The 17,917-nt window shown below is 43.5% G+C and overlaps 1 protein-coding gene across 3 annotated transcripts; it reads right to left on the bottom strand.

Annotated features, from left to right (window-relative positions):
- Positions 1-11: 11 nt before the first annotated feature.
- On the bottom strand, positions 12-9,290 carry LOC106572211 (outer dynein arm-docking complex subunit 1). Of its 3 annotated transcripts, XM_014146186.2 has the most exons (15): positions 9,065-9,280; positions 8,419-8,498; positions 8,171-8,270; positions 7,146-7,326; positions 6,334-6,456; positions 6,123-6,236; positions 5,954-6,021; positions 5,620-5,807; positions 5,154-5,300; positions 3,746-3,828; positions 2,593-2,761; positions 1,682-1,845; positions 1,315-1,418; positions 766-853; positions 12-541 (listed from the first exon to the last, which is right to left on the bottom strand). In XM_014146186.2, the coding sequence occupies exons 2-15, from the start codon at positions 8,483-8,485 to the stop codon at positions 440-442; spliced, it is 1,698 nt and encodes a 565-aa protein (XP_014001661.1). In that variant the 5' UTR covers positions 8,486-8,498; positions 9,065-9,280; the 3' UTR covers positions 12-439. The 3 variants fall into 3 exon arrangements, 2 of the variants coding, with proteins under 2 accessions (XP_014001661.1, XP_014001663.1); XM_014146188.2 differs by lacking the exon at positions 9,065-9,280 and having other exon boundaries at positions 8,171-8,283; XR_006759234.1 differs by lacking the exon at positions 12-541 and having other exon boundaries at positions 1,663-1,845; positions 9,065-9,290.
- Between the last annotated feature and the right edge of the window lie 8,627 nt (positions 9,291-17,917).

Below are 17,917 nucleotides of genomic sequence, written 5' to 3'. Positions count from 1 at the left end.
TTAAACGCTTACACCAGACAATATTTTATTTGGTCAACAAATAATGAATACTTCAGTTCTTTTTAACTCAATTTTGCAACTAATGAAGCATTATAAAAGTAACAGATTATGAATGGCTCATGAAAGCAGGGCTGTGATGCTGCTTTCCACAGGAGTGGGCCTCCTGCGGTCCCCCAGTCTGCAGCTACCAGGGACGAGGTCAGACTACCAGGAACGAGGTCAGACTACCAGGGACGAGGTCAGACTACCAGGGACGAGGTCAGACTACCAGGGACGAGGTCAGACTACCAGGGAAGAGGTCAGACTACCAGGGAAGAGGTCAGACTACCAGGGACTAGGTCAAGGTACCAAGGATGAGGTCTGTCTATCTACCAGGGATGAGGTCAATAAACTATTTCCGTTTGTGTGTCCAATCAATATTCATAAAGGGATGATGAGTTCAGAGTCTTAGGGAGCCATGGTGGATTCTGCTGGCCACAACGCTGAGTTTGGATGCTGATTTTCGGACCTCTGGTCGGACGATCTTTGCCTTCCTCTGCATCTGTGGCAGAAAACAACCCAATGAGACAGTATTTTGTTATGTGTGCGGTAGGAAATTCAGAATGCTATCAACCCATAGTATTACAATAACAATGATCAGGTATGGATGATATTTCTAATTGTGGACACTATTTTGCTACCAATTGAGGGTTAAACTAGAGTCAGGTAGGCCATCTCCGGCTATATGGTTGTGGTGGTCCATGTTGATTGAAGGGAAGGCCTCACCCTCGTCATTACCAGCGGGAGCAGCTCGTCCTTGGAGAGGGGCTTCAACTGGTCTTTTAGCAGGGACTCCTCTGGGTCATTGTCATCCCTAAAATAGTAGTAGTCTTACATTACCACCATAAAGTTAAACTATAAGTTATATTTCTATGGTTAACACACTTCCAAGTATTGCTTTCACTTACTATTTCCTTATGGACGTGAGAAAAGCTGAAAATGTAGGTCCTACTCCTAAAATAGGCTCTTAAAATAGGACACTATGCCCTGGAATAGCACACTAGTTTGTCCTCCGGCAAGGTTGTGAATACAGTTGGGCTGGTTAAAAAGTTTCTCTAAGCTGCAGCACAGGTAAAACAAAAAAAACATGAGCTGCAAAGTGGATATAACTGCATCGTCGGGGATATATTTCAGAAACAGAACCACATGTTTTTTATAGGTTATTGTTACAGGATTGCAAACAAACTTGCCGCTGTCTCATTGACTGTTCATTGGCATCCCTTCCCGGCATTAGATATAGCAGCTTCTATATTGAACACACACACACAGACATACCCAGAAGTAGGAGGCTCAACTGTTTTGTTTTGCCTAGGCAGTGGTGGACTTTGCCCTAGGAGGTGCCTGGCAACCATTCTAGGATTGTAATCTTTATCAAGGTCCTGGAGCGGAGACAGAGAACAACATAAAATGGTTCAAGGGCAACACTTCACTGAGGCTCTGTTCACTTCTAAAATCCATACTTCCACCCTCCCTCCACTGATGTAGCCTATCCCTGATCTGACACAATTTGATAGTAGTAGTAGGTTTCCACTACATTACAATAGCTTTCATCGATCCAGTCCTATCGGATCCATTTTTACTCCAGAGAAGTAATGAAGGAGGGATGGATGCATTTTAAATAACCTTGTGATATTGAAATGACCTTGGAGCTGAGGAAAGACTGCAAAGTCAGCAGCTCGTTGGTTCTGCGCTCCACCAATCCCAGGTAAGTCATGATGGTGCTGTCCCGGATCCCGGTCGAGGAGCCTAACTTGTCTTCGATCACTGACCGGTCACAGTCTATGTTGTGGCACACACTGTCTATTCCTGGTGCATAGAAACACACAAGAAGAATTTAGGGTTCTCAATCTGGTTGTCTAAAGAAGCAGAAAGAAACTGGCACTCGGTGAGTCTCTTCACTGCAATGAGAGACAAGACCACCAGGAGGAGCACATTTTGTTACAGCCCAGCACTAACACACCTGATTCAACTAACACACCCTTGATTTAGTTGAATTTGAAGAAAATAGTAAATTAGTAGTAATAGTTGTATTAGTTATAGTAGTATAAGTACAACAAGTCATAGTAAGTAGCTTATTAAGGCCTCCACAGGAAGGGAAGTCATAGTCGTAAGATGTTGTCACGACTTCTGCCGAAGTCGATGCCCCTCCTTGTTCGGGTGGTGCTCGGAGTTCGACGTCACCGGTCTTCTAGCCATCATTGATCCATTTTTCATTTTCCATTGGTTTTGTCTTGTCTTCCTACACACCTGGTTCAAATCCCATTCATTACATGTTGTGTATTTAACCCTCTGTTTACCCTCATGTCCTTGTCAGAGATTGTTTGTTATGTGCTTGTGTATTTTGTATTGGTGTGCGACGGGTTAATTTTACCCATGTTATTTTATTTATGTATGTTGGTTTTGGAGTTTGTTTTTATTTCTTTATTAAACTACTCCAGTTATACCAAGTTGGTTTCTCCTGCTCCTGACTTCCCTGCCACCTACACACACGACGATGACAGATGCAGATAATTCTGGCCTGAAACAAAACAAACCATTCTTTCCCATCTATACCTGTCTTGAGCTGGTTGAGGATCTTGCCCACTGAGGTGATGCGTTGCTGGTAGCCCCCAACCTGCTGCTCTGTGGCCTGCTGCTGCACACTGACCCCCCGAAGCACGGCCCTGCGCTCCTCATGCTGCCTGCGCTCCTCTCTGGAAAACACCTCCATCTCACAGCGGATCTGTGGCACACACACACCCACCAAAACACAACTGCCTGGTCTCATAGATTAGATGTAACATAGTAAATGCAAATCTGGGACACTCAAATTGGTATGATATTTTACGTTTGGTATGGTTACATAAGACAAGTAGTTACTTAAGGCAAAAACAAAACTAGGGTGGTTGGTCGGGGTGGATGGGTAAGCACATAACGGACAATCTCATCACGGACAATTTTAGCAACTTTTCAACTACTTAGCATGTTAGCTAACACTTCCCCTAACCCTTTTAGCTAACCTTAACCTTTCAACCTAACCCTAAGCTTAACCCTTTAACCTAACTCCTAAACTTAACCCCTAGCCAGCTAGCTAACGTTACCCACCTAGCTAGAATTTGTAACATATTATACGTTTTGCAAATTTGTAAGATATTGTAAGTTTTGCTAATTCGTAACATATTGTACAAATTGTAATTCATAACATATACAAAATGGGTGACGGACATTCACAAATTAATACATACCATACGAAACGTAGCATATACTAAAATGTCTCGGATGTACATAGAGAATAATATGAAATGCTCTGAGATCAGGTTGAACACAAAAGTAGAAGAGGCACCTAATGGACACATGAATGCACAATAATACACACACGCACACACTCCTCCAATTAGTTGGCTACATTTAGCAAAGTGTCTAAATAGAAAGGAAGGTGCCCTGTAGTTTACTATGTGCATTTTTATTTTACCTTTATTTAACTAGGCAAGTCAGTTAAGAACAAATTCTTATTTTCAATGACAGCCTAGGAACAGTGGGTTAACTGCCTTGTTCAGGGGCAGAACGACAGATTTGTACCTTGTCAGCTCGGGGATTCGAACTTGCAACCTTTCGGTTACTAGTCCAACACTAACCACTAGGCTACGCTGCCGCATTAAAGCACAACATCCAAAGAAATTACTTATTTCAAAGGTAAACATGCATGTAGTTTCAATTTCATACAGACCTGGTTGATTTCGTCCTTCAAGGTCTCGGCTTCGTTGTTCTGTTCATTAACAAAGTTTAGCAAAGCAAAGTTCTTGTCTTCAACTGTAGGATGCAGAAACACAAAATATATTTATCACAGTTACAAATGTAACAGAATAGATCTTAGATGGCCTCTTGTGTCAACACAGACCTTGTTTAACCCTCAAACTACCGACTGGGATATATATTTTTTTATCATACCCTAAAGGTGGTTCATTAAATTCTTCAAACTTGTCAATCAACTTGTTCATAATATCAAGTCATACATATCCCCAGAGGGTGGAGCGATCTTGACCGGATAAACAGATCACATGTACCTTATGTACTCGCCTATGGTTATAACTACTAGGTATAACCGTGTACAAAATCTAAATTAGTTATATGCTTAGTTGCAGTCAAAACAGCTCATAAAAGTGCCTTGCTCAAGGGCACATCGGCAGATTTCCCACCTAGTTGGCTGCAGGGATTCGAACCAGAGAACTTTTGGTTACTAGCCCAACACTCTTAACCGCTAGGCTACCTGCCGCGTATTGGTGTGTATTCTACGAACAATTTGATGATATGGAAAATGTTATAGAAATACCAGAATTCATACAATACACTCCTGGAAAATGTTATTTAAATACCAGCATTCATATAATACCCTCCAATATTCTATATTTGCAACTTGTTATGGTATTTTGGTTGCTATAACATTTGGTTGGAAGTGAATTTGAGGGTTTGGCTTGCTTTTTGAAGCATTCTGCCATAGGCCCTACCGCTCCCATTGTTACACAAGCAGCAATGCTACTGTTGGCTGTGGGGTAAGTAAATAAAGAAAACTAAGCCATCTCTCCGGATCATTCACTTTTTGTCAATAACATTAAGTATAGGCTATTTCAAATGTTGGTTTTTACCACAAAAATATGGCAACGTTAATATTTACTTCAAAATTCTAAAAACAAAATGGTACTACAATCAAATGGTTGTAAATTAGCTTTTTATTACTAATGTGGATTATACTTTTGAAAAATGCTGCACATTATATAAGGGAAAAATGTATATCTTAATTTGACAGATTATGCTAATTAACTATACTTTTACTGGTTATTTTTATTGTTTTACTTCAGATAACATTATTTACATGTCTAATGATGTTTTAAAATAATTAAGTTGATATTTTGCTACGATTGTTGCTTTTTCCAATAGTTTCTTCTTATATGTTCTAGGTAATAATCCATGTATGTAAAATATGTTGGTAGTTTGAGAGTTAAGGAGCATACTCTTGAGGGCCTAAAATATGAGGACGGCATATTTCCTTATCATATTTCCATAATAAAGTAGTAAATGCGATTATTTTGAAGTTAAGAGGTGCCCCTTTGCTGAGGAAACATGGCTTTGTGACTCACTCTGAATGAAGGTCCCCACCAGCTTGTGCAGGTCCTCCTCCCCTGTGACACAGTGGATCTTGTGGAAGGTCTCCTGCAAGGAATCGAGAGTCCCAAAAGTCCCTCCCTGAGTGTCCAGTCCCAGTCTCCTGCGCTGCCTCTCCTCAACTAAAGACAGACGTTAGAGGTCAGAATCAGACAGATATAAGTCAGACTTACATAAAGCAGTACACCATCAACTCAGTGCCCCAAATCAGAACTACTCAACTATTGCTTATTCTGCGTTGCATTCGGCTATTAAATAAAATAATCGGTCTGCTGAAAAGCCATGGCGCTGTGTATTTGATTTAGTAATTTGTAATTTTGTAATTGTTGTCATTGTGTGAATTAAAGCATACAGGTATAATGCTGTGTCACTTGTCATAAGCATGTATAAGCCTTTATAATGTCTTATAACAAGGCTTATAATAAGTATCTCATCTATGACCCTGTCTGCGGCTCAGGTCCTCGCCCTCCTCCTGGCTGCTGGACTCGTTGCCCTTGATGCTCATGAAGGTCTTTAGGCGGTGGTCGTGGGAGATGACCCGCTGCAGTTCGCTCACCTCCGTGCCATACTGGGTCAGGTCCTTCACCTTTTTCTCCTTTAGCAGCATCCGTTTGCACCGAGCCTCCACTCTGAAGGGTCATATTCATGAGGGCACACCATCGTAAAAAAAAAGTTCAGGTAGTCTCTCCCTGTTTTAGTCTGTTTTCTATAATGCAGACCAAATAACCTTTTTCTACTCAAAAACATATCAACACAAAAAAGCTGTATGTATTACCTGGCCTCAAAAGCAGCAGTGGACTGAGCCATCATGTCTCGGATGTTCTTGCGAATCTCCTGCAGCTCCTGAATGACAAACAGGAACACAACATTGCTCAGTGAGTTGGGTGAATCCCAATTCATTACCCATTCTAGTAATTTGATTTCTATGGTGCTGTGAGCCCTACCCTCTCCATCCTGCAGTAGAGGTGGAGGAACTGCTTCCTCTCCACGTGCAAGATCTTCAGCTCCTCTCTCAGCTGCCCGTTCTTGGCCAAAATCTTGTTGAAGCGAACACGACCCTGGTGCAAAAACATGGGTGGCATGTCAACACCATGACAATTCCATAAGGAGTTGGCAAGAGCACAGAAACAGACTGGCACTCAGGCTACTGCTAACCCTGTCCAGTTTGTTCTCCAGGATGAGGCTGTTCTTCTGTGTCTGGTTTGCCTCCGACTTCTGACTGTGGCATGTGGTGCTCCCTCTCCTCTGGCCAGCCAGCTTACTCTCCCAAGTCAAAATCTACCACAGAAGAAGCAGATAAAAGCAGATAAGCGAATAAATCTGGTTACCTAAGGAATATCACTAGGTATTTGAGCAAGAAGTGTCAATTGGAGCTGATTAAAATAAAATGAATTAGAAAAAGATATAGGCCTGTGTAAAGGACTTCATGCTGTTTGCTTAGCGCTTCTACCTGATTCAGCTTATACCAAGACTCAAATTTAGGAACTGCGCTATTGAAAAAAAGGCCTTATTCAACAGAGCTAGAGGCGACACTGCAGGCTGAGGAATAAGTTTCACAGGTCCTCATCTGCTACATTCACCCTCCAAACTCACTCCACAGCAATCCCAGCGGTTGAGCTGAATGCAGCTGCAGATCCGGGTCACAACACCATTGTAAAGGATGTCACACTTCTTGCTTAGTGAGTACTGCTTCTCCTCTGATTCAGCTCTCAAACTCACAACCTCCCAAACACGTGACCGCCCTCCTAAAAAGTTCCAACCTATCGCGCTATTGAAAAAAGCCTTCAACAGGGCAAGGGGAAACACTTCAGGCTGATGAATGACTTTCCCAGATTCCCATCTGCAGGTTTGGGGGTAAAGTCAGTTTCTAGCATGGGTAGGATGAGGTTAAACTATCATGAATTCCTGATTATCTGGGCAATTCACATCTATGATGTTTGTAACAAAGCAATCGTCAATACAAACACCTCCTGTCTGAGATAAGCCATTTTCCCTTGTTCAGAGTCGAGCTGCTCCACCACCCTGTCGCGGTACACCAGCATGCTGCTCAGATTTTGCGTGGCGTCTGCGTCATCCCGGCATCGAAATGGGATACACAGGCTACGGAGAAGTTCCTCGCGTTCACCATGGAGCCTTTGGATCTCCCTCCTGGTTGGGTAACAGACATGCATCGTTTCAGTGTCAAAGGAAGAAGCCATGTGCTTGTGTCATACTGGACTTAGTGCTCTTACTAGAGACAGCGTTAGCCTTGATATGGAGGAACACTGTACTACACTTAATCATACTGTTTTAAAAACCTTTTGTTAGCAATTAGGCCAGTTCAATTGACAGTGGCTGGGCTGGCCACATTTCTCCAACTAAACTCCTTTTTATTACATTTTGCATTTACATTTTAGTCATTTAGCAGACGCTCTTATCCAGAGTGACTTACAGTTAGTGTGTTCATCTTAAGAAAGCTAGGTGAGAAAACCACATCTCAGTCATAGTAAGTATATTTTTCCTCAAAGTAGCCTTCAGCAAAGTCAGTGCTAGTAGGAAAAAATAGTGTTACTTCACGAAAAGCAAGGGTGTCATTTTTTAAAAACAAATTGGGGGGGGGGGGTATTTAAAGATGCACTCCAGCTATTTTTGAACTTTTCCTTTTGAAAAACAATATCCCACGTATAAATACAGTAATATATATACGTAAGGATAAAATAGTATTATTTTGAGCAAATAATGTTTTTTCAGACAACTGCAAACTTCAAGGAGTAGGCCATTCAAGGAGTTGGTCTTATGGCGCTCTCTGACGTCCCCCTCTAGCAATAGAGAACAAAACAAAAGTGACCAGAGGTGGCAGAACGGAGTTCACATGTCCCACAATAAGTTGTCATGGGCGTACAGTATAGTTTCAATGTCCAGGTAAACATAGCAAAAGACAACTTTAGAGGTACACTAAATCTTAATAAGTAAACTTCAATGTTTTCAGTCTTTAAGACGAAAATATCCTCACAGCTGTCTGCGAATGAGATCCTGTGATTCTACGCTGTACGCCTGCCTGTCTCCTTCCATGATGCGAAACTGTCTCTGGAGTTTGCTCAACTCTGTCTCAGCTGCAACACACAACTTTCAAAACTGGTAAGTGTATCCTAATGTTTTATGGGATAAAAATGGGTAGGATATCAGATAAAAGGACATGTCTTAGTCATGCAACAGATGCTATTGAGTGCTTGTAGGGAGGTGAACTGTGAAAACACATACCTAAGAGATCAATATCGATCTCACTGCTGTCAGAGTTGACACTACAAGCTGATCTTCTGCGACGCATGGTGGTGATTGTTCTGGAGGAGAGAAATTCAGATTACATCATGTGATATGATAAAGGGGACCATGTCTAAGTTCCCTCAGCACTATGTTCCCTGGGCTCTATGTTCCCTCAGTTCCCTGGGCCCTATGTTCCCTCAGCCCTTTGTTCCCTGGGCCCTATGGCTGGGGGAACATAGGGCTGAGGGAACATAGGGGTGAGGGAACATTGGGGTGAGGGAACATAGGTTGAGGGAACATTGGGCCCAGGGAACATAGAGCTGAGGGAACGTAGGGCCATAAGGCTGAAGGAACATAGGGTGGACCCCTGCTAAAGTTAGCTATGCCTAACATCACTAATTGATATATGCTTACCTGATATGCATTTAGTTACAACAAATATATATATATATATATTTAGCTAGATCAGAAGAAATATGAAGGAACAGCCTTTGGCCAATGACCACTAATATAAGGCATATTGTCCAACGGCCATAATTACAACTAACGTTATTTGCAAACTGCCTCAGTTGGCTGGCTGGCTGCAGCGAACACTGGTTAACTTCCATTAACGTTGGCTAACAGAAATGTGTGACTTTCTTACTGTTATCAGGATCTTGAAGCTTCCTTTTTGACAACCTCTACTTGGTCCTAGCCTTGTAGTTTGTAGATATTTGCGAAAATAATATGCAACACATTTGCCTATGACTGGCTAGTTGGCTTTCTCTCCAATGTCAATGGCCGATTGTAACGGTTGACGACGCTTGGCTACTTGATAAGTGAGCACGCGACACACATGTAGCAAAATATCTATTGACAAAATATGTAGCTAGTTGGCTAGTTACAATGTTGCAATACTGATAAGTTACGTTACATTTCTAGATTTGTATCGTTCGTTTAAGGTGGTTTAGATGTGAGTTTGTAAATAATGTATGCAGCCATGATATTGACAAACAAACAATGGGTCATAGACCAATGACAGTATGTGTGCACAGTGTACAAAACACGAAGAACACCTTCCAAATATTGAGTTGCACCTTCTTTTGCCCTCAGACCAGCCTCAAGTCATTGGGAGCATGGCATCTACAAGGTGTCGAAAGTGTTCCACAGTGATGTTGGCCCATGTTGACTCCAATGATTCCCACAGTTGACTGGATCGAGTTGGGTGGATGTCCTTTGGTTGGTGGAGCATTCTTGATACACACGGGAAACTGTTAAAGCGTGAAAAACCCTGCAGCGTTGCAGTTCTTGGCACAACCCGTTGCGCCTGGCACGTACTACCATACCCCGTCCAAAGGCACTTAAATATTTTGTCTTGCCCATTCATCACCATCTGAATGGCACACATACAACCTATGTCTCAAGGCTTAAAAATCCTTCTTTAACCTGTTTTCTCCCCTTCATCCACATTGAATGAAGTGGATTTAACAAGTGACATCAGGGATAATAGCGTTCACCTAGATTGACCTGGTCAGTCTGTCGTGGAAAGAGCACGTGTTCTTAATGTTTTGTACACTCAGTGTATATGAAGGATCTTGAAGCAAGGATATTTTATAGAAGGCACTGTGAGACCCACTTATTTGTTTTGCAATTTCAGTGACTGCCACTGGGTGTCAGAGTTGTTCAACCTCTACGCTTGTCTGTTAAGCACCTTTGATGTTTGTCTGTGTAGGCCAAAACAGATATTAGGCCTGGCCTATGGATAGTTATGCTACAGCTGTATTGTATTAGACAACCTCTGTAATGTGTGTGTGTGTGTGTGTGTGTGTGTGTGTGTGTGTGTGTGTGTGTGTGTGTGTGTGTGTGTGTGTGTGTGTGTGTGTGTGTGTGTGTGTGCGCGCACTGGTGGAAAAAGTACCCAATTGTCATACTTGAGTAAAAGTAAAGATACCTTAATAGAAAATGGTTCAAGTAAAAGTGAAAGTCACCCAGTAAAATACTAAATCATACTTAAGTATCAAAAGTAAAAGTATAAATCACATTCTTTATAAAAAGCAAGCCATGATGGCATCATTTTTTTTTTTAATTTACAGATGTCCAGGGGCATGCTCCAACACTCAGGCATAATTTACAAATTAAGCATGTGTTTAGTGAGTCTGCCAGATCAGGGGCAGTAGGGATGTTCTCTTTATAAGTGTATGAATTAGGCTACTTTCTTGCCCTGCTAAGCATTCAAAATGTAACGAGTACTTTTGGGTGTTAGGGAAAATGGAGTAAAAAGTACATAATTTTCTTTAGGAATGTAGTGAAGTAAAAGTTGTCAAAAATATAAATACTAAAGTAAAGTACAGACGCCCAAAAATACTACTTAAGTCGTACTTTCAACTATGTTTACTAAAGTACTTTACACCACTGTGTGTGTGTGTGTGTGTGTGTGTGTGTGCATGGACGCTCCAGCACACCCCAACTGACAACCAGTGAATTGATGTGCAAAGAGAGTGACAGTACATCTTCCCCCAATGTCAGAGCCTACATGGCTAACAATGTATGATGTTTGATATAGATTTATTAGATATAGATTTATGGTCAATGACCGACTAAACGTTAATGAAGCTAGGCTACTTGAGCAGTGAGCACGCAACACCAGCCTGGTCTCATAGATTAGACGTAACATACTAAATGTAAATCTGGGACACTCAAATTAGTATGATATGTTACATTTGGTATGGTTACATATGACAGAAGGTTACTTAAGGCAAAAACGAAAGATGGATGGGCGTTTAACACGAATGTCTAGCAACCCAAAGGTTGCGTGTTTGAATCTCATCATGGACAACCTTAGCATTTTAGCTAATTAGCAACATTGCAACTACTTACTACTTTTGTAGCTACTTTTCACCTACTTAGCATGTTACCTAACCCGTTCCCTACCTCTTCTTCTTTAAGGTTTTATGGCAGACTACACCTATTGTTAAGGGGTGTTGAAAAAACAAAAAAACAATTCCATTGCGGGAAGATTTGCTCATCCACGCTCATAATGCCCTTTTTTCTCAGATTTCCTCTCTGTTTGCACTCTGCCGTTGACAACCAGTGCAATAAACGCTACAAAGTCCATCTACTTGACATGCAACATGTCAGGATCCCTCTGTTGACAAGGAACATTATCCGGTGTCTCTACACCTACTATCATTATTTCTTCAAGTTCACTCCTTTCTTCTACTCTTCTCACTGCCTCCGCATAGGAGACATGGTGGACAGTCCATATTCTTATCACCTCTGTCTCCTTCACCCTTCAGAAATTTGGGTGCATGTTCGCTACCACAATTGCAGCATTTATGCTCAGCTGGCATATGATACACTTGACACATGACCAAATATCATAAAACCCAAATACACGTGAGAAGGGAGAGACTCTTCGTAAAAAAAACAATAGAATGGATGGAGTGGGCTTCCTCACTCCATCCACCATGCTGGTCAGTCTGTGCGCACCAACCACTTCATCCAATTCTTCATATAGTATATCATTTGCTTTTACTTCTAGCGCCACCCCAGAGATACCGTTGATAGGTGCCCTGCTTCGAAGATCCACACACCACACGATACATTACAATCTGATATCTTGAGGTGCAGAGCACGCTCCTTCTTTTTCATAGATACACCAAAAAAAACTTGATTAGCACACTTCTCATTGCTCTCATAGACGCCACCTCATCCAACGCCTACACAATTTTTATAGACTACAATCAGATCTCCCAGATAACATTGATCCAAAACCCTTACTCCAACCAAAAAATAATCATAACTAGGCTTTCATTTATTAGATTCCACTACCACTTTACTTCTCTTATTTCCTTTTGCAATTCCTCTCACGTGCATCTCCACTCGGCATGCCATCTGATTCAAACATAATATCCGCTTCCGCCGAGTTGCTGAGCTGTTAGCGGTCACCAACCCTTCCCCTAACCCTTTAATTTAACTCCTTACCCTAACCTTAACCCCTAGCTAGTGTTAGCCACCTAGCTAACGTTACTAGGTGGCTAACGCTAACTTCTCTACCCAATGTCAATCTAGTACTGAAAGAAAAATTAATTGGGAGTGTTGAGATTACAAAACCTGTGGTTTTTATTGGGGATTCCAACCTTGCTCGCATTCCTAGTTTCACTGACACTAGCATACAGATAGTTTCCCTGGAGCAACTTTCAGACATATTTCAGGAGTGATAGGCAAGCTGGAGCCACAGCTGAACACACAGGTTATTCGATCAGTGGTTCTTGTTAATGGTCTGAATCAGGAGTACACTACTGCAGTCAAACAGTTACAACAGCTACTGAATAGAGCAGCTAAAGTTTCTCATGCACACTCATACACTTTTCGGATGAGCGTCCATGGGAATTGCAGGAGGAACTGAACCAACTGAATAAGCATATCCAGACATTTTTACGGAACTGAGCTCAGATTCCACACAGCGCATTACGATTCAGTGCATTGGAGACCAGATGCAGCTGTAAAGATTTTGAACTACTGGCTAGACTAATTAAACTATTAAGAGGGGAAGACAGTACTAGTGTCACTCCCCAACACACCAATCTCCTTAACCTAGCAGTTACTTTTAGGCTTACAGCGGCAGAACAGTAACTTCTGGAGAAGGGCCTCATGTTTATCCCTACACCCGCTAAGATCGCATGGAGCTCAGGAGGGATCTTCATACTTAGCACAGGAAATTAATACTTGATCATTTTAACTATAATAATGATGATCAAAGATCACCATTTATTAGTCCATCCCACTGGGAACCCAATCTGCAGTCAGTGTCTCATACAATGCAGACCTTATGACTGAGGGCTAAATAAAAGGTAGGTAATCAAGGTGATGATGAAGTCAAATCAAATCAATGTTTATTTGTCACGTGCGCTGAAAACAACAGGTGTAGTGTACAGTGAAACGCTTACTTACAGGCTCTAGCCAATAGTGCAAAAAAGGTATTAGGTGAACAATTGGTAGGTAAAGAAATAAAACAGTAAAAAGACAGGCTATATACAGTAGCGAGGCTATAAAAGTAGTGAGGCTACATACAGACACAGGTTAGTCAGGCTGATTGAGGTAGTATGTACATTTAGATATGGTTAAAGTGACTATGCATATATGATGAACAGAGAGTAGCAGTAGCGTAAAAGAAGGGTTGGCGGGTGGTGGGTGGGACACAATGCAGATAGCCCGGTTAGCCACTGTGCGGGAGCACTGGTTGGTCGGCCCAATTGAGGTAGTATGTATATGAATGTATAGTTAAAGTGACTATGCATATATGATAAACAGAGAGTAGCAGCAGCATAAAAAGAGGGGTTGGGGGGGGGGACACAATGCAAATAGTCCGGGTAGCCATTTGATTACCTGTTCAGGAGTCTTATGGCTTGGGGGTAAAAACTTTTGAGAAGCCTTTTTGTCCTAGACTTGGCGCTCCGGTACCACTTGCCATGCGGTAGTAGAGAGAAAAGTCTATGACTGGGGTGGCTGGGGTCTTTGACAATTTTTAGGGTCTTCCTCTGACACCGCCTGGTGTAGAGGTCCTGGATGGCAGGCACCTTAGCCACGGTGATGTACTGGGCCGTACGCACTACCCTCTGTAGTGCCTTGCAGTCAGAGGCTGAGCAGTTGTCGTACCAGGCAGTGATGCAACCAGTCAGGATGCTCTCGATGTTGCAGCTGTAGAACCTTTTGAGGATCTCAGGACCCATGCCAAATCTTTTTCGTTCCCTGAGGGGAAATAGGCTTTGTCGTGCCCTCTTCACGACTGTCTTGGTGTGTTTGGACCATTCTAGTTTGTTGTTGATGTGGACACCAAGGAACTTGAAGCTCTCAACCTGCTCCACTACAGCCCCGTCGATGAGAATGGGGGCGTGGTCGGTCCTCCTTTTCCTGTAGTCCACAATAATCTCTTTAGTCTTGGTTACGTTGAGGGACAGGTTGTTATTCTGGCACCACCCGGCCAAGTCTCCAACTTCCTCCCTATAGGCTGTCTCGTCGTTGATCAGGCTACCACTGTTGTGTTGTCTGCAAACTTGATGGTGTTGGAGTCGTGCCTGGCCATGCAGTCGTGGGTGAACAGGGGGTACAGGAGAGGACTGAGCACGCACCCCTGGGGAGCTCCAGTGTTGAGGATCAGCGTGGCAGATGTGTTGCTACCTACCCTCACCACCTGGGGGTGGCCCGTCATGAAGTCCAGTTGCAGAGGGAGGTGTTTAGTCCCAGGATCCTTAGCGATGAGCTTTGAGGGTACTATGGTGTTGAACGCTGAGCTGTAGTCAATGAATAGCATTCACATATGTGTTCCTTTTGTCCAGGTGGGAAAGGGCAGTGTGGAGTGCAATAGAGATTGCATCATCTGTGGATCTGTTTGGGCGGTATGTAAATTGGGGGTCTAGGGTTTCTGGGATAATGGTGTTGATGTGAGCCATTAACAACCTTTCAAAGCACTTCATGGCTACAAACATGAGTGCTACGGGTCTGTAGTCATTTAGGCAGGTTGCCTTTGCGTTCTTGGGCACAGGGACTATGGTGGTCTGCTTGAAACATGTTGGTATAACAGACTAATCAGGGACATGTTGAAAATCAAATCAAAGTTTATTGGTCACGTGCGCCGACTACAACAGGTGTAGACCTTACAGCGAAATGCTTACTTACAGGCTCTAACCAATAGTGCAAAAAGCAAAAAAGGTAATTAAAGAAATAAAAACAGTAAAAAGACAGTGAAAAATAACAGTAGCGAGGCTATATACAGTAGTGAGGCTATAAAAGTAGCAAGGCTACATACAGACACTGGTTAGTCAGGCTGATTGAGGTAGTATGTACATATGGTTAAAGTGACTACGCATATATGATGGACAGAGAGTAGCAGTAGTGTAAAAGAGGGGTTGGTGGGTGGCAGAACACAATGCAGATAGCCCGGTTAGCCAATGTGCGGGAGCACTGGTTGGTCGGGCCAATTGAGGTAGTATGTACATGAATGTATAGTTAAAGTGACTATGCATATATGATAAACAATGGTGTGCGTAATGAAGATTGATAGGGCCGGTGGTTAGTAGACCGGTGACGTTGGGCGCCTGAGAGGGGTAGCAGGAGTAGGCGTGACAGCCGAAACCACTCATCCACCGCAGGGCCTTGATCTGGCTCAGGGTCCTCGGGGCCAGGATGCACTGGAAAGGAGTCAGCCCGGTGGAGGAGTGACGAAGTGAGTTGTGGGCGTACTCTGCCCAGGAAAGGAACCGGGCCCACTCCCCCTGCCGGTCCTTCTAAGGAATCTTCCAGCTCCTGGTTAGTCCTCTCCACCTGCCTGTTGGACTGAGGACGGTACCTGGAAGTGAGGCTGGCTGTGGCCCTCAGCTGCTCCATGAAGGCTTTCCATACACACAATGTGAATTTGGGGCCACGGTCGGAGACGATGTCCTCTGGAAGGCCATCGTGTCAAAAGACCTGCTGGAACAGTGCCTTAGCGACCTGGAGAGCGCCAGGGAGACCAGAGAGGGATAAAACAGCAGGATTTAGAGAATCTGTCCACAACAATCATAATAGCTCTGAAACTATCAGACGGAGGGAGATTAGTAACAAAGTCTATGGATAGATGGGACCAAGGTTGCTGAGGCACGGGAAGGGGAAAGACTTTCCCTGGTGGAGTGTGCCAGGGAGATTTTGTTTGGGCACACACAGAACATGAATTGACATTGCGGGCGACGTCCTGTACCAAGTTGGGCCACCAGTACTTCACGGAGATGGATTGATTGCTGGGGGTGATACCTGGGTGTCCAGAGGCAAGGGATGTGTGTGCCCAGGTCAACAGCCGATCCCTCACCGTGGGGATGTAGATGTGCTTAGGGGGGCAGGTAGCAGGCGCTGGTTCCCTCTCCAGAGCCTGGCGGATGTCCACATCTACGTCCCAAAACACGGGGCCAACGATACGGGAGGGTGGAATGATGGGCTGGAGGGCGCTCACAGGACTCTCAACCGACGTGGAACCACAAGGTAAGGGAAAGCAGGTCTTCAGGCATCCTGGTGCCCAGGCGATGATTTTCATCCTCACCCAGGCTACTCTTTCTTACTGGGGCAGGATGGTGCATTACCTCGGTGAGCAAATCAATGAAACATTATGTAGTGTGATTTAAATCATCCTCTAGATAAATCAGCTCCCAGGGTACAGCAGCCAAATCATTTTGAAATAGCTCCTGATTAAGTGTTAACATTTCTCTTGACCACAATCCTTGGAGGTTTCTTTGGAACCTTGGTGTTCATGGTTATGGTCACAATATTATGGTCTGTCCAGCCCACTGGCATTGATCTGGCTTTTAAGCATTGCAATGGTATATTCCAGAAGATCAATACACGTGTCCGAACAGTGACCTAACTTACTTGATGATCTGGTAGCATCATTAACCATTTGTTTCAAACCACAGCTCTCTGCATATCTCATTAATTTAGTTATATTTTAATTATGATCCTTCCAATTTATATTGAAATCACCCAAGATAAATACATCCGTTACTGTAGCCTTGTCAAACCCAGTGCATAAGTCATCTAGATAGGACACCTTAGAGCTAGGTGGCCTACACACATCCTACCAATATGGGTGCCTGGTGAGGCAGATGTACTTGAGCCCATAGTGCCTCTATTTGACATACATTAAGGTCGACCCTCCTCTTAAAAGGTATATGATTCTGAATGTACAGTGTTACACCCCCACCATTCCTATCTCTTCTAAGTAGACTATATCCATGAAAGTTAATTTGCCCATCCTTTAGAGATTCATCCAAATGCGTTTCGGTCAAAGCTAAAATATGAATATTATTTATGTTGACCAAGTTAAAAACCTAATGTATTTTGTGAGGAAGGCTACATACATTAACCTGAGCAATATGCAACCCTTTCCTTGGCAAGTGAAGATCAATAGCGCATGTATTGGTTATAGTTGAAGTTGTCATTATACACTACAACACACAAACTCAGATTTGAACATTGGCTTAAAATAGCCAGGGAGTTACTCTAGAGTCCCGATATAGTTGCCCATTGATGTAAATACTCACACCTACCCTGGGAGACGGATGATCACGGGGCCGTCCCTCTGCCCTAGTGGACCTCGGTTTGGGATGCACCAGACACCGCTGGAGTTGGTGCCCCTCCTGGCCGCAATAGGGACACAGCCCCAGCTGTCTCTGGTGATGCCGCTCTGCCGCGAAGAGGTGTGTGACCCCTAACTCCATGGGTTCAGGCTCTGCCTCAGGATGGCCAAAGGAGGAGGGCAAGGGGTGAGGAAGGTGCCGGCACTCCTGAAGGAGGTTGTCCAGACGGATGGCCATCGCGATGAGCACATCCAAGGAAAGGTTGTCATCCAGGCACGCCAACTCCATCTTGACCTCCTCCGCAGTCCTCTATGGAATAGGGTTCAGAGCGCCGGTTCGTTCCATCCGATGGAGGCTGCCATGGTCCGGAAGGTGAGGTACTCCTCAGCTGTCTGTGCACCCTGCCGGAGTTG

This window comes from Salmo salar, chromosome ssa15, assembly GCF_905237065.1.
Source record: "Salmo salar chromosome ssa15, Ssal_v3.1, whole genome shotgun sequence".
Taxonomy (NCBI): Eukaryota; Metazoa; Chordata; class Actinopteri; order Salmoniformes; family Salmonidae; genus Salmo; species Salmo salar.
Note: the sequence above shows the minus strand (reverse complement) of the source record. Positions and strands in the feature narration are given on the sequence as shown.